Source organism: Molothrus ater, chromosome 4 (assembly GCF_012460135.2).
Source record: "Molothrus ater isolate BHLD 08-10-18 breed brown headed cowbird chromosome 4, BPBGC_Mater_1.1, whole genome shotgun sequence".
NCBI lineage: Eukaryota > Metazoa > Chordata > Aves > Passeriformes > Icteridae > Molothrus > Molothrus ater.
The window spans coordinates 34,444,063-34,468,179 of record NC_050481.2 but is presented as its reverse complement, the minus strand read 5'-3'; the positions used below and the strand labels follow the sequence as shown (position 1 = coordinate 34,468,179).

The 24,117-nt window shown below is 35.9% G+C and overlaps 1 protein-coding gene across 1 annotated transcript in view; it reads left to right on the top strand.

Moving 5' to 3' along the window:
* The window catches only part of SPOCK3 (SPARC (osteonectin), cwcv and kazal like domains proteoglycan 3), a 167,290-nt gene that overhangs the window by 39,145 nt on the left and 104,028 nt on the right, over positions 1–24,117 (top strand). The window contains exon 3 of the mRNA XM_036382411.2: positions 22,869–22,914. Coding sequence (XP_036238304.1) covers positions 22,869–22,914 — 46 coding nt within the window. The remainder of the gene's footprint in view (positions 1–22,868; positions 22,915–24,117) is intronic.

Below are 24,117 nucleotides of genomic sequence, written 5' to 3'. Positions count from 1 at the left end.
GTTGTAACCTTGTGGGATAATTCCATGGAATAAAGGAGAGAGCACAAACCAGTGGAAACTTCGAATTAGTTTTGAGTAGTATTTGTTCTGTAAATAGTCCAGTTAGTATGCATTCAGAATTCAGATAATGAGTTACAGGACATTACTATTGCTAATAGGAACCAGCTGGCCAAAAATAAAATCAAATAATAAATTAGCAACTATTAAAAAATAATAGAAAACAAATTAGAAGATGTGGTTAAGTTCCTGTGTAATTCTGTGGGGCACGTTGTCATTGTCGTATTGCCCTCAAGATATATTATAGAATTAGAGTAAATATTAAAAAGAGGAAAATAAGTGATAAAGGGTATCAAAAAGTAGATTTTAATTTAAAAAAACCCTTAATATTTGAGAACTCTGATAGGGAGAAGGAATGGTAATGAGAGTGTTGCTTTGCTTTCTTTCTCTAAAGACCTCTATCTTTGATTATTGATCAGTCTGTATCTCTTCAATAATAGACTGCACCTGTCTGTTCTTGGCTCCAGCTGGAGATGGAAATTAGGGCAGATGGTTCCATGTGGCAGCATTAGTTCCCTACATACAGTGGCGTACATTCTAAAACCAGAAACATTTGTGTCAGTGAAGTATTTGAATGCACAGGAACTCTAGTGGAATGAATCCAAGGTGGAATCACTTGAAATTTAAAGCCAAAGACAGTAGAATACTTTTAACAAAGAAAATGGAAAAGTATGTGTACCAGAAGTAATGGAAACATTACTGGGTGTTCAGTCTTGTGGGTGACCATGCCTTTTGAGAGCCGAAAAGAGAGACTTCACATTGAATTTGGCTCAATGTCATTGAATTTCACTTTCACAGGAGGAACAGTTAGGGTTACAAGGAAACTGAAAAGTTTCTTTTCCACAGCTTGTGCCACTCCTAGCAAAAATACAAGCTGGGTGAATCTTTTATTTAATCTACCTCCAAAACCAGTACTAGTGATGAAAAAGCTCTGAAAAGAAGGTAGTGATTTCATGTTTTTGAAATGTATTGCTGAAATTATTATTTTATAATAACAGTCATGGTGTGTGGACACATGATTTGCTTCCATTGCATTAAAGACAAAAATCATGTGCAGTTCATTATGTAGTTGTCCTTGGTACTGGATGAAAATCAAGCTGGCAATTAAAAACCAGAATTCACATCAGCAAAAAAAAAAAAAAACAAACAAAACTAAGGAAAAAAATGAAACCTGTCATGATTTTTTTTAGCTTTTTTTTCCTTAATTCCACTCATTCTGGTTTTCCTACTTTTGCCTGAGTTAAAAAAAAAAAAAAGATCTGCAGGTTAGTAAACACAACCAGCACCTGTGTTAATGAACTGGAATTTATCAGTCCTATTCTGAGTCGTTCCAGTCTCCCATATTTATCACTGTACATATTAATCACTATTCTATGAATAGAACTATTGTGGTAGGTTTTATTAATTGAGATAGGCTGGAGCCATAAGTATGGAATATCACTACTGCAGCACTTTTCTTTGAGGAGCCGCTGACAAAACTGCCAGCTGGTGACTGGTATAGATAAGGAGGACTTGTTCTGTGATTGTAGATTGGTTTGTCCTTATCACTGAGATCTCAGTATCTTTTAGGAATTTCATAATATGGCACAAGTAGAGCTTGAGATGTGATTATTTTTTGATTTTATTAAGTGAGGTTTTAAATTTTGCTTTTGCACTACTTACTTTTTTTTAGCTTTCTGATGATTATTATCTTTTTCCTTTCTGGTAAGGTATGGCCAGACAGTGGATATTTAATTTCAGAAAGGCAACCAGCAGTGCCTTTAAAGTTCTGTTCCTCTTACTTGGTTTACAAGATATTAAAGATGGACCAAAATAGAAATAACCTAGAGGAACAGTCTTCTAGGACACATTCTGCACCACAAAAACAGCTTGAGCCATGAGCATTGAAATTCATTGCAGAGGGGTTGAAGGACTGGTACTTGGCATAAATTATATTAGTTGTTTAATGACTTGATTTCTTCCTGGTATATTTGTTGGAAAGAGATGCAGTATCAGAATGAGTTATTGGCTTTGTCAGTCAAAGCATGCACATTTTGTACAAAATATTCAGAGGAAATTTCACCCAAGCCCTAAGGTGCTTGAAACTTTCAGATTTACAGTATACTTTCAGATTTACAGTAAGCTGAATTGACAGAAGAGAATTCGGCTGGCAGAAAGGGGTTGAGCATGTGGAGTGTAAAATTGCTTTGTTTTGGAGTCATTTCAGTGATATCATTTTTTAATGTAATATTTTTTCCCCTTTTGATTTGCCTTCTTTCTTTTGGCTTGAATCAGCTTGGGCCATGTGTGGCCATAATTTCTCCTTTATTTCTCAAATGCTCTTGGAGGCTTTTGTGGAAACAATAGGCTGCAAGTTTTGTCATTATTTTGTTGTGTTGATTCGTATCTGCATGGTGGTGTATGTAAGAGAGCTGATGCTTAAAGTTGTCTCCTTATAATGGAGATGGTGTGGGTGTGGAGTATTTAAGACTGGTCAATGACTTACTTAGAATCAGGGATAGGAAAATTTTGGAAAAGATCCTTAAGATCATCAAGTCTAACTGTAAAAATATTACTGTTGAATTATTCTGATGCTTCTCTAGTAAAGCAGGAATAAAGCAGATCTGAGTCAGACCAGTGGAGTTTCCAGTATGCATTTATTTTATTTGTGGGATGCCCTATGGCAGGAAGGAATGATGAATTTGTCTCCATGTTTTCAGAAGGTTAATTTATTGTTTTATGATACTATATTATATTAAAGAATGCTATACTAAACTGTACTAAAGAATACAGCAAGGATATTTACAGGAGGCTCAAAAGATAATAATGAAAATTCATGACTCTCTTTTCAGAGTCTGACACAGCTTGACCCTGATTGGCCAATAAGTCAAAATAAGCAAAAACCAATGAAACAATCACTTGCTGGTTAAACAATCTCCAAACACTTTTTAATGCAGCAAAACACAATAGAAGGAATAAAATAATATTGTTTTCTTTTTTCTCTGAAGTTTTCGCAGCTTCCCAGGAGAAAAATCCTGAGCAAAGTGATTTTTCAGAAAATATAAATATAGCATGCATTTTTATGGTATGAGCAAAGATAATGCCCCAACAACACCATGTTACTTATTTACATAAGTAACATCATGTTTCTAAAGTCATATTTTCTTTTAAAATTGCATAGTGCCATTCATATTGTTTATAAAGTATCCTAAGTTAGAGAAAAGAATAAATAAACCCATAAATGAGTACTGAAATTTATGAAGATATAAGTAGCAGTAGCATATTTGAGGATAATAGCACTGAAGTGCCTAGGGTTAGGAAAAAGCTGATGAATTAAAAAAACAACCAAAAGTAAGGAGATTTTAGGTGGTAAAACAGGATATCTTCTTCCATGTAGTGAATGATATAATGACATAAAGAAATATGGCAACTCATCCTTTCCTATTGAAACAGAACAAAAAAAGACATATATTTAGCAAGGATACGACTGGATAGTATAGCAGGAACTTGGTATGATGTACAAAGGGGTTTTACAGTGAGCTCTGTATTAGTAGCACCATTAGCAATATTACTTTGACTACTTGGAGTACAAAGATTGATACTGCTGTTTTTTTAAAAACTTGTTTAATGTAACTGAGTATTTTCACCCAGAGACATGACTAACTCTGCTAGTAGTTTTGGCCCTAATTGTTCTTTGCAGTGAATGTAGGCAACTGGTGACTTTGGAACATGTGTCCAAATTTTTTCTTGTCAGGTCATTTCTAATAATGTCAACTTTTTTTTTAACTTGATGGCCTCCAGTTTTCCATATAGTGTTCCTGTAATATTGTAAGTAGACCCACAGAAGCCAAGATCCTTGGTTATAAATTTAAGGCCAGAAAAAAGCAATATTTAATTACCCTAATGTCCTGTGTTACATAGGCCAAGTAATTTCAGTGCCAAGCTCTGGAAAAAGCCCAGATTCCTTAATACTCCCAATCTGATGTACAGATATTGGGCTGATCCTTAGAATATGAAAGTTAAGAAATGAAGCATTCAGAAATTATACTTAAAATTTCAGCCTGATGCATTTACTGGTCCTGCTGTTGCTACACAGTACGATACAGCCTTGTACCTGCATGCTCGTGTCTTGCACCTCTCGAGTGGAAGGGATTTTCTGTGAGCCATGCTTGACTTCAAGGGCAAAGGACTTAAGAGTCATTATACTTGTGTTTCAGTCATGTTTCAAAGTGCAGAATAGGTAGTGAGGGCACAGAACTACAGGAAGAAAAAGAAAGGTAAAATTAGTTTATACTTCAAGTTATGTGTACTGAAACATTATCTCTGGTTTCTGTGTTTATTTTTAAATATTCAAGCTTTCTAACTTGAAGAAAGTAATAGCATTGAGTATAACATAAAAAAAAAGTTACGAAAAAGTAAATTTTTTTGCACAAAACCAGCTATTAAGTATTTAATGAAATAGAAGTGATGGATCCATACTGTAGCATTGTCATGTCTAATGGAACATACACTGAAGAGAATACCTGAAGAGAATGTTACACTTAGGAGCCTCACTACTCTTATCCAAAGACTTCTTTAAAGCGTGTCCCTCACAGGTTTTCTATCTTTGAAACTCAGAGAAAGGTTGCATATCCCCCAGAATGAGCACACCATAAATCAGTTTAAGTCCTTAAACTTGATTCTACTTTAAAATATAACTCAACTGCTTAATCTGTAATGTTTTTCTGCAGAATAAACTGCAGAGATTACATGTAAAGTTTCAATCAAGTTTTTTCCATGCAAGCTGTCATGGTGAATGAAAGAATTAAAATCCCAAGTGAATGTGTCCCTGAGCAGCCTGCTGTGGTTGACCCTGCATGAAGCATGGGTGAAATTAAAAATATTCAGTTGTTCATGCCAACTTGAACTTCTCTTTCTCTGATCCTGCAAAATGCAGATGCTTATAGTTCCCCAAATTAACAGATGAAGCTGGTAGTTAATGCTTTCAAGTTCATGTATTCAAGAAGGCTGTTGATAAACTCTAGAATGCCTTCTCTGTTTAGGGGTTGGTGTTTTTTGAGTGTGTCTTTTTTTGGGTGTTTTTGTTGTTTTGTTTTGTTATGCTTTTTAAGGCATTTTGATTTGTCCCAGTTTTGAGCCTAGCACACAGCTTTTTGGTAGAATTCTATTGCAACTCCAGTGTCACCAGTGCAAGTATGTGCTACATATACACACACACATATTAAAAATAAATGAGCCGACTCTTAAAGTTGTTTCCTATTGTCCTAAATCATTTTTGTTTGTAAAGAGTAAGAAAATAGGTTTTTGGATTGTGTCCAGCGTTTCCTTCTTGTAGACCTGAATATTGAGTTTCTTCTTTGTCTGTGTATTTCTTGTGACAATTCTGTTTCTGTGTTTAGTAGTTTAATGTGAGCAGTTGCTTAAGTGGGCACCTTAACTTATTTATTCTGCTTCATTTTCATATTCTTCAATTTTTCAGGAAAAAATATTTTCTATTTAAATATAATGTTCACAAGCTAAAATGAAGATTGTTAAAAAGAATAAAACAGAACATGATCTACATAGAGGCACATATTCCTGTTAGTAATGTTGCTTATGCCTGTATGTGTGTATCTGTGTGCCTCATAACTAAGCTGTCTAATTTGTCTATTTTACTGTGGCATCAAGTAAACAGTTTGAAAGAAAAGCTTATTTGTTTAAGTGTAATGAATATGTGTATGGACTTGGGTATGTAGTTCTCAAACAGGATTTATTTCAGTAGACGTCTGGAAAATAACTGGCTTGGTATCTTATAAGCAGGTAGATAAGAGCAATTTCTTGGATTTGTGTGCATGTACATGGTAAATCATCACACTGTTTAGTAAACCTGTAGTTTTCACTGGCCACTTTAGACACAGTCTCTACTTTATAGTGAAAACCAAAACAAAATGTATTATTATAAAATTGATATTTTATTCCAAAAATGTGTGGCTTATTTATAATGTACGTACGTCAGTGCTTTAGTGAAGGTTTCTTTCTTGATGATGGCAATAATATACAGTGGAATTCTTTGTCTTTGCCTTTAATATGTGAGAACTCTGTGAAAAGTGCTTGTCCACATTCAGATGTCTGTAAATATTCCAGGACTAGTCTTAATATTTCTGTGTAAGTAGGAAAGCTGCAGTGAGGCTAATGATATGTATAGTGGGTGGACAGGTATTGAAAAGCACTTTGCCCCTATACCTTATTTAAAATCTGGAATTGAACTCCAGCTCGGAGATAAGAAATTCCTTAATATCAGCCAAAGCTATTTAAACTGTAAATCTGTTGCAAAATACATCCAAATTGAAAGGTCAGTATTGTTTCTTCCTCCTCCTTCACTGTAAAGCAAAATAAATAAGGTCCAGTCTCTCATTCTGTGTTGAAAACTTAAAGATGACTTAGTATAAAGGGACCTGGGGTAAAAAGCCAAAGGAGTTTTGACAATATGGGAGTCTCTTCATCAGGATATTATGATTAAGTTGAAATATCTTGTTTGCCCCTTTTAGAGGAAATATAGAACTGGGATCTGGAAGGTGACAAGACAGCTCAAGTTTGCAAATGGGTGCTGCATTTGATCATGATGTAGCTGCAAGCAGTACTGTCAAGCCAGAAGAAACATGGAAACACATGCTTTTCTTTACTGAATAGACTGCATCATAAAAGGCAATCAAAACCTAAAATCAAAAAAATCAAAAAGTATTGAGTAGAGATTTGAAATAAAGACATAGTTGGCATTGTAGAACAGTTCTCCTCGTAGTTTTGCTCTTTTGATTAAGCATTATCCTACTTAAGTGTAGTATATTATATGGTAGTATACAGTTCTTACAATAAAAAAGGTTTCTATGTATTTTATAATCTCATAGAATAGTATAGGTTTAAAGAGACCTTTTAAAGGTCTTCAGGCCAAACCTCCTGCAGTAAGCAGGGATGTCTTCAACCAGACCAGGTTGCTCAGAGTCCCATCCAACCTGGCTTTGCATGGTTTCAGAGAGGGCATTTGCCACTGCTCTGGGCCACCTGTTCCAGTGTCTCACTGCTCTCATGGAAAAGTGTTTCTTCCTTGTATCTAGTCTGTATTTGTGCTCTAAACAGTTTAAAGCCATTACCCCCTGTCTTATCACTATAGACATATTTGGTGCGCTTCTGTTATAGGTCATTTTATTTTTATCTAAGCATGTCAGCTATCATCCAAAACATCACACATTAAATACTTTAATAGAAAAAATTGTTGGGCTATAATCTTTTTGAAAATATTGTGTGTGGCTGAAAATAAGGCCTGTCAATGCAGATACACTGTAACAACTCGGAAATTGGCAAGATATTCATAGGCTCAGCTCCAGTACTCAATCTATGCTGTAGAAGAAGAGCTGACTTGGCTATATTCTAGGGCCTGACAGGCAAAAAATAGATCTGTGGGGGTTGGTGCTTTTTGGGTTTTTTGTTTGTTTGGTTGGCTTTTGTTTTGTTTTTTGTTTTTGCTATATGTAGAGGGTAAAAAATAGATTTCTTAGGTTGTGATCCTCATTTATGTGCTACAGATATTTTTTTAATCCCAGACTTGGAAATCTGTTGTAATACTGGGTATCTAGTGCATTACAATGAGAAAGCATGGACTTGATTTTGCCTATTGTCTCTCAAGAAATGTTTAGAATGTCCTTGAAAAGTGTTTGCATGAGAGGAGGATGAGAAAATAATCTTAAACAGTGAAGACTAAGATGGGGTTTTTTTCTGTTTTCAACTGTCCTTTGGAGTAGTTCAGAGAAGGTAGAGCCAGGCTGTTTTCCTTACTGCTTGGCAGGCATGGGATTTAGAGGTAAAGGACATGTTACAACATGAAAGCCCTAATTAAGTGAAATAAAAAAAATTTCTTGTGAAAGTAGACAAACAGTGGAATGGGTTGCCCAGATCAAGAGTTGGAATCTCTGTTCCTAGAGATACTCAAAGTTTGATTGGGCATGACTGTGCAACCTTTTGTAATTGGACATGCTTTAAGCAGTGCTTAAGACTAGAGGACTTCCAGAGGTTGTTTACAACCTTGATTTATCATTTTATGATTATATGGAAAATTAATATTAAATAAGAGACTTTGCTATACTTAGGAAACACTAGGGAGTTTTTAAGACCTAAACAGTTTGTGATAGTATTTAGTGTAATTTGTGAATGCAAATTGCAGGCTTTAAGTATTAGATCTGGTACTGTTCTGTTGAGGAAGTTTACAAGATGTTCACTTCTTTCTTAAGTCAGAATGTGCAACTATCCATTATTTGCTAGCTTATTTAATCAGCAGGGTAGAGGAAATACTTGAGGGAGAATGATACAATAAATAAGTTTCTTTTCAGATGTAACACAAATGATACATAATTACAGAAGTTAAATTGTAGAATATATTTGAGAAAAATTATGTGTATTTATGTGTACCTTACCACAAACATGTAGATCTGTGCACTGGTTTACAAATCTAGAAATTGTTGCTAAATGCCACTACCAGACTAGGAAAATTGCTTTCTAGTGTGATTAAAAAGAACATAGAATGGAGGACACTACCAAGGTAGTGTCCTTTTCTGTTGTGGTTGTCTTACTGTCTCCCTTTATCTGTGTGCACAGTGGTTTTGATGTAGTGATTTCCCTATCTCACAGGAGTAAATAAATCTGTTCCTATGTTGATCATAATAGCAAAGACTAGACTAATTCTACCTCCTTTCTTTTATCAGTAGGATTTTGTTAGAATTACTCAGCAGGGCAGCTTAGAGACCTATTTCTCCTCTGAGCCTTTTAAATGTTTTAGCACTGATGCTGCTGAGGCAACTCTTTATTTTTTAAATAATTTTAAATTTCATTGTGACAAGATGGCGTGCTGGAGGAAAACGCAATCTCAGGCCAGTGAGGCTGATGCAGCGCTATCCATTTTTGGATCTAACAGTGTTGTTGGATCATCTCTCCTAAAATCTGAGAGAGATGCTCTAGTAGAGGATTTAGGACAAAATGACAAAATGTAATTTGTTCAAAGGCACCATGGTTTTCTAACAGTATTTCAAGGTCCACAGAGGAAGCTGGACTCTGAATGCAGAGGCTTGGCATGAGGATTCAGATCCCAGCTGGCCTCACAGTCCAAAGCAGACAGGTGCTCTCAAGTATTTAAGAGGAAAGATTGTTGTTTCAATGCAGTTGGTCATAGCTGTTGACCTGGAAAACATTTTGCTTTTTTGCTTCTATCACCAAAGCAAACTACACGTGATCCTGAAAAAATTTGACTAGTTGAGGATGGGAACTCAATCTGTCTTTAAAGTATCACTGAGAAGAAATGAACTGAAATGTTAATGTACTCAAGTGCCCTTTCAGGCCATTGTTTTTCTTTTCAGCAGAAGTAAGCTGGCACATACAGGCCATTAGAAAGAAAGAATGATAGTCTTCAGCTATGATTGCAGTTCATATATAAAGTCTGTTATTACTGAACATTTCCATAGACTGAAAAAGGGAGTTGGCACCTAGTCTTAAATGTTAGCTGTAGTTGTTGTTATTGTTGAATTCACTGCAAAGATTTGGTATGTTGCTTTATTTTTGTAACTAGCACATTGACAGCCATGACATTCTGCTGCTCCTTGTTTGTCACTGTAACTAAGACAACTCAACATGCAGAGTTTGTAGGTAAACACACAGTAAGGGCACCAAGGATTTGATCCCTGGTCTTGGTATATACCTTTTTTATTGCAAAACTTACATGACAGAGAAAGGCAATGATACATGCAGTATTTTAGAGATTAGTTTTATGATAGATCAGGATTTTCTAAATTGTCATTAGCCCTGTGTCTGCTGCATTGAGCTGTCATTCTCTATAAGTATAGCTGGTTTTACTACCAAAGTGCTTCTGGTTTTAGCAGCTGTACACTTGATAGCTGCAAAACCTGTGCTCTTTACAAAACAAATTTGAGTCAAATATTAACATCAACATTTCAAGAAAGTGTCAGCCAAAGAGGACATGCAGACAGAAAGTCTGATTCTCCTTCTGCTTATATAGTGTACTTCTTTCAGAATCAACATGGAATTAAATTAGCAGAATAGTTATCCATGATGTTTTCTTTGCAATCTCATTTCCCTGTTTGGAAATGGGAGGTCTCAGCTGTTTTTTCCAGATCAGTCTCCTCTGTGCCAAGCTTTACTTGGGCAGGAAATCTACTGGCAGACACATATAGTGCCTTGCTGAATTTGACATGCCATATTTAATAAACTGTGTTTAGAAAATAATTTCTATAGCAACATTGCTGTAATGTGGAAAGAAGAGAATGTGTGTGATTAGTGATAGAAGTATTATTTAGTGTTGGTCTTTTAATAAGGCAGGTTATGCTACTTGCTATTTCCACATGAAGTGAGCTCTGAATACAGATCCTCTGGGTTACACAAAAAATAGTGGCAAGTAATTTCACCCTCAGTAATTACACCCTCAGTCAGTAATTACTTTTAGTGTTTGAGTTTAGGATAGTATGAAAAATTCAACAACAGGTAGGCTGGATATGCTCAACAAATCATTGTAATTAATTGTATGTCAATCTCTTTTTTGCATACTTTAAGTGTGACTTTTTTTTTTCTTCTTCTTATAGTGATTAAAATAATGGTGAAGCTTGGCCCCCAGGTGAGAAAAATATTTAGAAAAGACTTAATGGGCTTCTGTGGATTTTAGGTCAAGTCCTGTTCCTGAAATCTAGGCTTAGAAACTTGATATAGCAAAATGGGAAATGAGGTGAGATGATTTTCACTGGATTTTTTTTTTTTTTTTTTGATAGCATAAGGCTATGGAGGTTCTTAAAGGAATGTAGACTGGGGTTTAGAGCTACTATAAAAAGAACATTTAATTTTATATTCTATCATTTTAGCTTAGTTTAGGCTTTTAACAAAGATAAGTCTCATTAAAGTACTACAGAAAATTTCTGAACAGAAAAGACAATAGCTTTTTGTGAGAAGGAATAGAGAGTTCTGTGTTTTGTCACCCTTGGCATAGAGCCGTGCATCAGGGCTTAACTCAGAAACTAAGAGTGAAAGAAGAATTAGGAGGAGGCTGAATTTCACAAATTGCCTTCTATTTGGAAAAATCCCAAAATAAATTGCCCTGTATGTTGTACAAATGATTAACATTTGGCAACATTGAAATTAATCTCATTTTGGGGCAGGATACGGCAGATTTTTAGTGCTCAGCAATAAAATTCTATTTTAAGCCAAATTGAAGACTCACTGTTTTTGAAGCACAGGGAAAACTCAAGAATGCAGAATGCAGTTTCCTAGTTGGATACCAAAAGGGCTCATCTTCCTTTTCAGGGGCTGTGTGTGTGTGTCTCTGTGTGCACAGAGTTGTGTCAGTTGTAATTGCAGCTGGTAAGAATTTAGCCCAGGTAAAATAGTCAAGTCTTTGGTGTTAAGTCCCTCAAAAGTAAAAATGTTTCTGACAGCATAGTCCTTTCTAATACACTGCTCCTCGTGAGTTCAGCATGGACTTGGTGTGTCATGTACTGAAGCATCAGCAGGGTTTCCTGCAGCCACTGGGATTACCCTTTGTCACTCATCCTGGCAAGGTCTGAGTCTGCTGGGTTTGAGATTAAAGTCCATAATAATCTGACATAAGACCTGAGGGACTGAGATAACAGAATGTTCTTGTAGATAGGAAAGGAGGATGATGCTAGGGGTATAGTAAGAAGTAGCAGGATGTAATTTCTTTGATTGTTAAATAATAATTTGTCTTGGTCATGGTATTTTATGGTAATAGTTCACAGATATTTCGTATTGGCAGTTTGCAGTTAAGATCCAAACATTGTGATAAACATGGCTTTCTAATTTTGATGTGTGTAAACTAGTCCTTTAGTCAAATCAGTGAAAGTGAGTTAGCATTCAAATATTTACCTTGTCTAAAAATATTTCTGCTGATGTCCTTGAAATCTGGAGAAGCCCTAAAGACTGAAATAAGCAAAATGTAACTTTTAAAGAAAAAGCAGTGAAAAATTTTAAGAAAAAATTCAAATGATAGCGACTAAGAGTAAAGAGTAGGTGATTAGTTAATGAAATTTGGAGATGATGATGAGTCCATTAGTGCACATTATAAGATGCTGCTGCAGCAGGGATACCAGCCAAGAGATTTTTTTCTTTCAAGAGTTTCTAGTCTTAAATTTAGGGTAGCTTTTCCTTCATCAGTTCCCAACACAGGTAATGGAGCTTTCCTTACTCATGCTTGGTCTTTGCTGACATCTCTTACTGTAGAGCTTTGTCCTGTCCTGTTTCATGATCAGGATGTCTGCTATCAGAGGATCTTACACCAATGCTCTGGAAACCATTTAGGAATGGGCTGCTTCTTGATCCTTGCTTTTCCCTTCAATAAGGGATGCATTGCAGGGCATTTTACAGCACCACATGCTGAGGTTGATTGGAGTTTTCATATAAAGCAGGAACTTCATAATATAGTGCATATGAAAACATATTTCAGAATAATGCATGACTAAGATCTACAAGAAATGGGTCAATTACTTTGAGATAAATTTAGATTGCATGTGAGAATAATTCCTTCAAGAAATTCAGCACTTGGTGATATACTTTTTTATTATCCTGCGTGAATTAATTAAAAGAGTAGTGCTGGTGTTTCTAAACTTCCATTTGTGTTTAAAATCCCATAGATTCTTTTGCTGATCTTTTGAATGCTTTTATTTATTCTTTAGGCTTCATCAGTAAAAGTTACTGCTTTAGGGTCTGAGAAATAATATTGTCTTATGGAGCCCTGCATATTGAACTGTTCTTTTTCTGAATATCTGCTGTTGTTCATGATGAGAATGAAGCAAGACTTTGCTCTTAACAATAATGAATAATGATTTTATTTTCCTTAGAACCGATGGAAGATAACCATTTTGGAGGAGAACAATTCTTCAGTGATTTCTCTGAGGAAGACAATTCTGATGTAGCAGATTTGACAGACAGCATTTAGTGATTAAAAACAGCCGTAAAAAACACACAGTACTGAAGTGTGGTTTTGTACATATTGTCACCTCTGCTCAATAAAGACATTAAGGATGATGTTCAGGGTAGTATCTCTGTATATACTTAGGAAAAAGAGAAACCCTCTTTTTCTATTCCTGGCTTGCTGAGCTAAGATGTGTGTAAATAGGGAGATGATACCTGGTACATTTACACGTCTAAGAGAAGAGCACTGTAGGAGCTGACTTAGGGAAACTTCTTCAGAACTATTCCTAAACATTTGGACTAAAACCAGGGCTAGATCAGCTTCTCTGAAAAACAAAGGATCAGGAGGGCAAAGCAAATATGTCACATACACAGATTTCGTGCTGTATCTGGCAGTATTATTGGGGGAAGCTGAACCAGTCTGAACCCCTTTTGCTGCTGTTGCCCTGCAGTTAGGAAGCCTACAGCTGCAGTTTGAAAGACAGAGGAAGGCTGCTGCTTCTCAGTGTTTTATGGGTTCTGTAGATGCACAGTAAGTAGGCTCTTCTGACTCATGTTTCTCTGTAGCATATCCTGATTTTCTTGGTACTTTTAATACATGCTAATGAATTAAGATACAGAGTATCCTAGGGAGTATTTACTTAATGTGGGAGATTCTTATATGTTTTTCACCACACATGGTTTAGATATCAAAAGAAACTTAACTCTCCATAACACAGGCATAGTGGCTGGAGTTAGGAAACAAAACATCCGTGATTTCCTTAAAATTAATTTACTTTTATTTGGGATTCTTAATCTTCACTGTCAGTAGGATTCAGCCTAAACTCCTTGTCTTGTTATCCACCTGGTATCACCGTCTTGCATTTTACTTGAAACTGGTGCAACTCTATTGCCTTAACTTAGCAAAGCTTTTGTCAAGGGAGGGAATAATTGGAATGTGCAGTGTTGTCAACATTTTTTGCTACAATTTTGCAGATACAATAATAAAAATGTCACAAGATGGGTGTTTTTTAAGGGATGAGGAAAAACATTTAATTATGGACATGTTAGAACTGGTGTTTGAAAAATTGGAACATTAGAAAGCTTCTTGAGACAGCAGCCTCTCTTGATTTGTCTGAGAAATATTTTGGTATTATATTAATCTTCACTAATATAAACAGAGCTTTTCTTGGAAATGAAGTATCTGATTAGGGGAAGTTCAGAATAGGTAAGTAATATAGCAATATTGTGAATTTTAGACTTAAATTTTAAATATAGGTTGAATGAGCACAGATCTTATAATTTTTTCCTACAAAGACTGGCATGTTTTTTAAAATAAGTTGTAGTTATGAAGTACATTCTTAAGGAGATACAGGAATTAGGCTACTAAAGCCTAAATTTCTTCTTAAGCACATGGGACATTTGGCTTGTAAATATTTTTCTAAGAAATGAACCCTGACTTGGTTCTGTTTAAACAAACAGATTAAGATATGCCAGTGAAATCCCTTTAATCTGGAGAGTAACCATTTCTTTTTGGTAAAACAGCTGATCTTTACCAAATGTACCTAATTAATAAGCCCAATTCAAAAACATATTGCTTGCTGAAATATGTGTTTTCCCAAATCACTATAAAATACCATTCCTGTACTAAATCACCTCTCACCCTGAAATGTGTATGTGCTTCTTATGTCTTGTTCTTCAGTTTGCTAAATTTGTAATTTTCTAATGTTAGCAAGAAGTGTGGGAATTTCTCTGTATCCTACCAATCAAAAGGGTGACCGAGTTACTTAGAATATAGTTCTCTTTTTCTTACCATCCTTATTTTCTCTTGTCTTTATACTTCTCTTATTGATGTTAAACTGCATGGCATCTTTTTTAAATTCTTTAATTGTAGATAGGAATTATTTTGTTAATATTTGTGTAGCACTCTTGAGCTGAGACCAGCAATTTTAACTACTTCCCTCTGTTAAGTTGCATTCATGTCGTATATGTGTGGTTTTCCCTCCATCCCATTTTCTGTTGACACATCTGTTCTTACTTGCTTTTTTAATGATAATAGCACTGCAATTCCTCTCTCCTAACGTTTTGAATTCCTTAATTTCTTCAATTTTGGACTGTTTTCACACTAAGGTGTTCTTTGTCTCCGTGGCAGTGAGGGGTAGGCTAGAACATTGTCCTGAGCCTTAGCGTGAGAGACTTATTTTCTCCTCTGCTGGGAGAAACATACCAAAATTCTGTCCATGTAGCTGGCATGATATAGTAGATCTCATGACTGTCTTTGTAATTAATTTTCTCCAGGTTGGAAAACAAACAGCAAACAAAAGAAATGTCATTAAAAGTATAGTATCTGTAACTGTAAGTGATCCCAGGACATGCTAAAAAGACATAAATTTTTACCTTCCTGAATAAAAATTGATGACTAGCACTTCTTTTCCTCTCTTGCTGTGGTCAGATACAGTTGAAAAATGTTTTCCAAAAATTGTTTAAGAGCCAAGGCCTTTTCAAATCCTTTTAGACATTTAGCAGACCTTTAAAACCTAGACTGTTCCTGTCCTTGTGCCCTCCCTGTGTCCTTCACATCTTACAGGACTTCTGCCCTGAATATGACAAGTTTGTATTGCTGCATTATACAAAAAAAAAAGGCTGGTGGAGGGAGAAAGATAAGTTTGAAAAGACAAATTACATGAGCTCCTGTCATTTGTGGAATAGTGCAGCATTTGATACAGAAGGTGCACACACCCCCCATTGTCTCCTTGTGCACAAAACTGTTATTTCATTGTGCAAGCCTCTCTGACTGGTCATTGGTGGGTCTCTGCACTGAGTATTTTTTTCTTAGCTTTTATCTTTTTAAGATGTTAGCTTTTTTTCCAGTTTCTAAAGATCTCCTTTATACAGTCACCTTTTTTTTTTATAGACACAAACCATAGCCTCACAATCATATTGCCATTCTCTTTCAACATGCCAAGGTAGATTCCCTCCAGCCCCACATATAGGATCTAAGTTCTCTGTATAGTCTGTTGCTGTTTTCTGTTTTGCTTTTGGCTGTCTGTGGAACTGTATGCAGAGGATCAGGGAGTAATTTTTGCCCTTGTTGCCTTGGGCTGGTGCATTAGTGAAGTGGCATCTGAGGAAATGGAACAGCACCAGGTGCATGAAATGCCTAAGCAGGCATATGAAAGTCCCACAGATAGTCTTTTTTTCTCCTATTGTCTAGCAAATATATTTTAAGGCCTTCTTCACAAGTTCAATCCTGAAAGCATAATAGAAGAATGACCAGAACGTTTTTTATTTTTAGTGAAAAGATGGTCCATTATTTCTTTTATTCATGATGAGAAATATGAGATGCACTTTTAAAGAAACAATGTTTTAATTTTTACTGGGATTTGGAAGCTTATAGTGCTTGTGCTTTGATATTAATTCCTTCCTTTTCAAAATGTTTTTCAGTACTTTCTCCATATTTCTGAATATATGCTTTAGTGAGTGTTTGGTATTTCTTGACAAGTGATTTCAAATACTGTGCTATTCAAAGTTGCTGTTAGTAACACTGCTAGTACCAAAAAGACAGCATCCACAGAAATCTTACTGAATGGGAGCTGTGCAACAGAGGGCTGAAAAGTGGTGGCTCCCAGCCCAGCTTCATCAATGGTACTAGAAACACGAGGCAAAGGAAGGGAGCGGGATGAACACTGGATGTGGGGAGCTGAGTGCCAGAGTCACTGGAAGCAGCTATTGATTCTAGTTTTGCTTTGGCAGCCCCATGAATACTGGCCTCAGGGGTGGCAGGGCCCAGGGGCTGGGGAGGAAGCTGCCATCAGGCTCCCTGCAGGCTGGCACAGAACAGCAAAGCCGTGTCCTTTCACCTGCCAGTGCTGTGCCCCGCTCCAGGGGGCTGCCTGCCAGGCAAGCAGGAAAGGGGCTTTGCAGCAAGGCTCTGTATTGCCTGCAGGTGATGATGTCTTTCTCTGCCAGAGGAACAATGCTTATATTACCTCTGGGGTGGTTCATTATTTTGGAATTTTTCTGGTGTTGGTTCTTTGAGTTATTATCTGATGGTTATCTTGGCTCCTTGATTCTCAGAAGTATTGATGTGAAGGGCTGCTGCCTGTGTCTGTATCTGAGTACTCTGAGCACTGAACTCCTGGTGGTTTTGGCTAAACTAATTATGTTTCTAATGGGAGACTTAATCTGCAGTCAAAGCTGGCGGAAGTCTCCATTTTGCTAGTCTGTAAATATCTTCTGGGCTTATTTTCTTTAATTTCTTAAGTGTAATAAATGTGATTTTTAAATCATTTTTTTTAACTGATTCACTCAAGAATGCTTCCTGCTCTGTGCTGTTCTTAAATTTGGCTTTATGGGAAGCAAAACAGGTATTTCAGCTGGTGGGAAATGGGAGATCCTGTTGAGAAGAAAGTATTGAGCTAAAAAATGTGCTAGATGCAACAGTCCCTGCCCTCCTGGAACTAGTTTTGTTCCTAGTTCTACTGCAGACCTGTAGCTATGTGACATCACATAAGGTCTGACAGATCAAGCAACTTATTACATGCCTCTGGGACAATTAGTAAAAAATGTGCTAAGGAGCACAAGGTCCATGCTGGCTTCTTGCTTTCACAGATGTTCTGAGGTATGTGAGATGCAGTGATAGTAAATAGGGTTCTGGGGAGTGTAGTGTCTGCCTTATTCTCATGTGTGCACTATCCTGCATTTAATGGGCTAAACTGACCCTCCACATTTGTACAGCAGAGTGCTCACATGGCTTATGATAGATCAGATGTCTGTGCACTTCAGCAGAGATGAAAACCAGCATCTGATAGGCAAGTGAGTATCCACATGCTGCTGAACAACATGTCTGCATCCTAGATGAGAATTCCAGACTGGCTCAGGTTTCAGGTTGAGGAATTTTCTAATACATAAGCATAATGTATTTTCCTGGTGCAATTTGTAGCTCCTCAGTTATGGTTTATGTTTTGGGGTAGTACTCTCATTAGATGTGTATATCTTAGTTACTCTGAGTTTGCTGTCTGTGACCCTCATTTATTTAAGGAAGCTACAGTATTTAGGACTGGTGGATTTCCCATATGATGACAGTTTTGTTGTTGTCTCATCCTTTTATTACTGTAACAGTTCTTCATGTGACCAGAAATTTAAGGTTTTGTAGGATAATGACAATCTCACTGTCATTAGGCTGAAGGTCCTGGAGCAAAATACAAGCAGAAAAAAATTTCTGCACACATTTTGTGCTTTCTTTTTCTGGCACTGGAAAGAGGTTGGTGCAGAGGTATCAGATGACAACTCTACCCCAGCTCTTTCTTTGAGACTTAGGATACAAATATCTGTTACAGACACTGGGGAGGTTTGGGGCAGATGAATCAAATCCTCTGCTGTTGGAGTGGTGCAAAGATGTGAGGGGGAGATACTCGGGGAGCTCAAGTTTGCTGCAGAATTGAGCTTGAGGCAAGGGGAGAGCTGTGATGTGAGATAGTTGGCTGAACTGAGTTGGCTTGTTGGAGTGGAGTCTGAAAATAGCACAGCTACCAAATAGCAAAGACCTAGCCTGAAAGAGGTAAAGAGCTTTCGTGTTGGATGAGAAGCAGATGTGTGTACTTGAGATGCAGATAGAAGAATTGGAATGGAAAGCCCATTAAGAACTCCTTGAAATTAAAAAGAGTGAAATACTCAATAGGAGAACAGCTAACAGCAGTGAGGAAAAAATAATCTGAATCTAATACTGTAGATTTTAAGTTTTTAAGCAGCATGGGCAACCAGAAAAACTTTTGCTTCTAAAATTGTCAAAGGCAATTCCATGTCCTTTTATAGTGAAGTATGCAAGTCTTCCTTGTTAAAAACAAACCAACCCTTCTGTAGGAATAGGGAGGCCAGCAGTAAAATGTACTTTTTGCATATAAAGTAAGTCATATAAATGGAATTTTGTATGGGCAGAATTAAGTTTGCTGTTGAACGGTGTTCAGGAAGTCATGTCTTTCTTGCTTTGGCAACTGTTAGAAGTATTGTTTCTTGAAAAGTTATTATAAATGAAGCCTGACATTGCTCAGCCTTCTAAAATTGGTAGTTTGTAAGTCACATAAATAACAATACCCCTGTGCTGCACCAGTGAAATTGTACTTTAATAAATATAAAGATAATTATAAGTTCAGAAAACTGGAAAACTGCTTCAATTTTAGTGGTTTCTCTGTTACAAATCAGCTTTTATTTTAATATATTAGCTTTCACTGTGTAAGCCATACTAGAGCGAAAACATTGAATACAAAACAAGGGCTGAGTTTTCTTTGTCCGATTTTTCAGGTTAACCTTGGTCTGAAAATATTTTGTGAGGAAACTTCCTTCCTCACCTATGGACACCTGCTGTTCTCTGAGTCACTCATCAACTATGTATAACTATGTTCTTTAGAATATAGATTTTTGTTCAAGTGGTGGCAGCATTTGCAGAAAATGTTGCAGAGGAGAGATGGGTTAAATAATGTAACAAATGTGCTACAGAGGAAAGATAAGCAATAGGCTCCTAGGTTCTGTGTCTATTGAAAGATGAAAACTTCTGCTGCATCACTACATTGCCATGTATGGTCTAGGTTTTTTGTTGTTTAATTTTTTTTTCCATTGAGCTTTTTTCTCTCTTACCATAACGTGTATTTTTTAAAAACTTACGTAATAACTCATTTTTAACAATAAGAGAATACATATAGAAGAATATTGAAGTCGAAAAAGAAGCAATAAAAATGTTCAAGGCAGAATATATATTTTCCTATTTTTTAATATCTTTTCTCATTAAGCTGCTGTTTTGATTCTTTTTATAGAGTTGTCAGATTTTCAGATGATGTAATTTTTTTTAATAGTAAGAGCTTTTCAGGAAAAAAAAGTTATTAGTCTCAAATTGCATATATAACTGCACCATGAGCTTAAGATCTTAGAAACACTTCATCACTATGACCCTGAATGAGTGTAATGCTTAAATATGCACAATTTTAAGGCATGGATATTAAACTCATTGAAGTCAATCATCCATGGCTATTAGAAGTGCTTTGTGTCTTTCAAAGAGACACTTGAAAGAAATCCTGACATTTCACATAGTTTCAAGCAGAGCAGTAAGGATGAATTTTCTGTTTAAAATGCATGAATGCCGTTAGCTGGAAGATGTTGAAAAAGCGGTATGGTTACTGTTACAAATCTGTGACTTTATTCTGCTTACTTTTACAACTTGCCCTTTTACATGCTCAGGACAATGGCAAGCAAACCAACCCCTGAAGAAATTCAGGAGACTTAGGATCTGTCCTGAGATCCTGACTTTTGCATTTATAGATTGCTACTTTACCTAGAGATGCTGTGAGGCTACCCAGACTTCACTGTAAACTGTGTATTCCTTCATTATGTTTTTATATTGAAATTGTGAAAATGAGGCTTTGTACATGATATAATGATCTTGATTACATTCTTCAGAGGATATTGAACTATATTATAATCAAACTTACTGACTGAAGATCAGAAAATGTCTGAATGTAAGAGGAAGCCAGGTTCTTATGCAGAAGGTTAAATAGCTTCAGGAATATTTGTGAAATTGTGAAGCTATAATTTATTGAAGCATTTTCTTTACTTAATCTGACAATTGATTATCAATTTTAATTGTTTGTAGAGGCACATAGGGGTTTTGTTTAACATATCCAATAGTGGATTTTATTTAAGTAGCACCTGATTGGAAAAATTAATTCTGTAGGAAAATCAGTATAGGTACATATGGTTTATGGGTATTTCTGGTTTATTTTGGATTTATAGTAGAGAATTCCATGCAAACCATTCAAATAATATTAAAAAGAACAAAAACATAGATACAACCTACAAAGACAACAGAGGGGTAGGCATACTGGGGAGAAGAATACAGAACAAAATAGTGTTGTGTTGTGTATAGATCCATAATGCTGCTTCGTCTTGAATGCTCTGCACAATTCCAGTTGCCAAGAGAGCAGACTTGGAAAAGATTCACAGAAAGGTAACAAGAAAGGTAGGGAGCTGCTTTGTAGACAGAAGTCAGTCAGCAAGACTTTTGGCAATGCCTGAGGGATATTATCTTTGGTGTCTGTGAAGTTGTCTGCAGTAGAGATGAACAAGAATTGATTTATCTCCTGGATGGTTTCAGGCCAACTTGAGAACATATAATTCATACAAGCCCCACTTGTACATTCTTCCTTAAGCAAAATGCTGGATGCTTTGCTTTAGAGGGGATGTTTGTCACACTCAGGATGACTTCTCTTTGGTTCTAATAGCTGAATGTTCTAGATACTCTAATTTTTCACTATTTTAATAGTAATACTCAATTTTCTGCATGGGCTCATTGTAAATGAACCTTGTTGATTTAATAGACATAGAAAGAAAATCTACTACTTTGATGTTTTTTCAAGAATCTTAAGTTTTGCCACTGTGGTGTGACTCCTGGAACAGAATTGCCTCACAGCTGGTTCAGACCTGTTCAGAACACCACTGTAGGAATAACACCATGGTGAATATTAGGAGGAATATTTCAAAAATGCCGTCATAATTGTAATTTCTACTTACTTTTTGTGTGTTGGAAAATAATGATATGCCTGTGTGTATTTTATTACTTCAAAAATATAGTAATTAAAAAGACAAATCACATATACTGATTTGTGGATTTTTAATCTGTGCAGCACCAGAGTAAAGGAATGGTTAAGTACTGGTACAGAAATACAGTTCTGTTTTGCACTTCCAGATTCTGCTCAGTTCTGTCTTTGTCTTTCAAAACACAAATTTTCATAAAAACATTTTTTCTAATAAAACATGATCAGTCAAATACAGATTAGGCTGCAACCACTTTTTTTTTCTTTTTGGGTCAAAATCCAATGAGTGTTCTGTACTTGCAAAGACATAGTTGATGCTTGATAATTTCTAAATTCTGACTGGATGGCTTTGACAACTGTATGAGATTTACATTTTCTCAGTATTTAAAATTTGTATAAATTGATGTTTTCTTACAGTGATCTTTTAGCAAGTGGGATAGAACTGCTGGATTTGACAGTACACCCACTACATTTTGTTAAGTTTAATATATGCAGACTTTATAATATTTGGTACAGTCTTTTAAATATTTTGTTCTAGAGAATAGTTAGTTGGATTAAGACATAATAATAAACAATTCCAGCCATTTTTTTGTGACACCTGTTATCTGAGATGTGCTGATGAATCTATTGTCTTGGCTGTGAATTTGTAATTTATTATCAAATGTCACATAATCTTGAAAGCAATTAGTTTAATTAAGTTTTTCCTTCTTGGAATTGAAGCCTAATGTAATTGATGACATAAAGAGGAAGATATTTTACGTTTATAAAGATGATTTATAGGAAATAGAGCTAATTAGACTGACTAAATGAAAGATCTTACTGATGCGGTTAAAACTACATAGAAAATTATTTTTCCAAAATTCACATATTGTTTAAAATAGCTGTATTTTATTGATGATGACTTTGAAGCTTTACTTTTGAAAAGCCATGCATTGAAAGTGTAGTTAAGTTTTTCAATAGCATTGAAGTTAAAGTACAGGAAAACTACTGTAACATTTTAAAAACAGTGCTAGAAACATAACCTGTGTGAGTACTGTGAGTAAGACATTTTCTATTTTAAAGGCTATTAAGTAACATTTTTGAATAGCATTTTTACTATGAGTGATGCAAATGGCCTCTGAATTACACTGTTTTATTCTGTATAAGTAATTTGTCCCATTATGATAACTGTAATCTTTTTCTCTCCTTTTTTATTTTGTTTTGCTGCTTGCCTTTTCTAGGAAGTAGAGGTTGGTATGCTTCTTCTGTCTTTTATGATACTGTGAGCTTTTCATGGATTCCTTATATTTTACTAAATTTAGGTTGTTTCTCCCCCTCCAGGATGATTATTTTCATACATGGAGTCCGGGTAAACCATTTGATCAAGGTAAGATTCTGCTCCTAGGTACTTGTGTGGAATAAAATTTAAGTAATTATATTTGTGCTCCTGTTCTAGAATACTAATAGAATTCTGTTAACTTCTGTATTTTTCTCTGTCTTCAAATAATTGATTTAAAGAGGACCAGAAATTCAGCCTAATTATGATTTTATGTCTGATTTTTTTCAAACATTTATTGATTAGAGAGAGATGGGAGCATTAGAAACCTCAAAGTAGCTTAAAGTTTCCCTTGGAAAAACACGAGCTTTGGAAGATTTTGTTTTATTTGTATATTTAAGTTAAGAGCTCAGGCCTTTTCTGTAGGACATCTGACAAAAAACGGGCATGCAGTCTAATACTTGTCTTTTGGAGTCAAGACAAAAAATTATTAAGATTTTTGAGTGTTTCTTTATATCTAACGGATAAAAGATGATCTAGAAAAACAATTTTGGGAGTCTGTCATGTTCAAGTGATCTATCTTGAGGCAAAATGCAGCTGGAGCATTGGGAATGCCGCAGTACAGCAGTTTTAGGCAGAGAATACTATGAGCAAATGCAGAAAACATTCCCATTACACATTGCCTCCCCAGGCATTGGAACTTAATATTTGCTGTCAATATAATCTCCCTCGTGTATGCGGTTTCAAAGTGTATTGCTGCCATTTTAGACCTGCTGAGAATATTGGTACTTTCTTTAATTGCTCTGAGAAGTGATTCAAGGGCTTTGTCTTGTCTGGTAGTGCCAGCGGCATAAATGCAATGAAGAAACGGTGGAGGGGCTCGTAGACAAGAGACCAAGATAAATATATGTTGTGAAGATAGTGTTTACTCAGTTTCAAGAACTTCCTCCACAATGGAAACTGACTTGTGAGGGATATTACTTTGTTGTAATATTAGAAAAATTTGTGATTGAAGGAGCTGGTAGTTGTGCATATTATAAAAGCAATGAATGTCTTGCATATAACCCTTCCAGTCCCTAAAGGGCTCTGCTTGAAAGCTGGTGAGAAGGGACATTTTACAAGGACGTGTGATAGGAAAAGAGGTAATAGCCTTAAGCAGGAGAAAGCTAGGGTTAAATTGGATATTAGGAAGAAATTCCTTACCATAAGATGGGATGAGGCACTGGAAGAAGTTGCCCAGAGAGACTATGAACTTCCCATCCCTCGAGGTGTTCAAGTCTAGGCTGGATGGGGCTCTGAGTAACATGGTCTAGT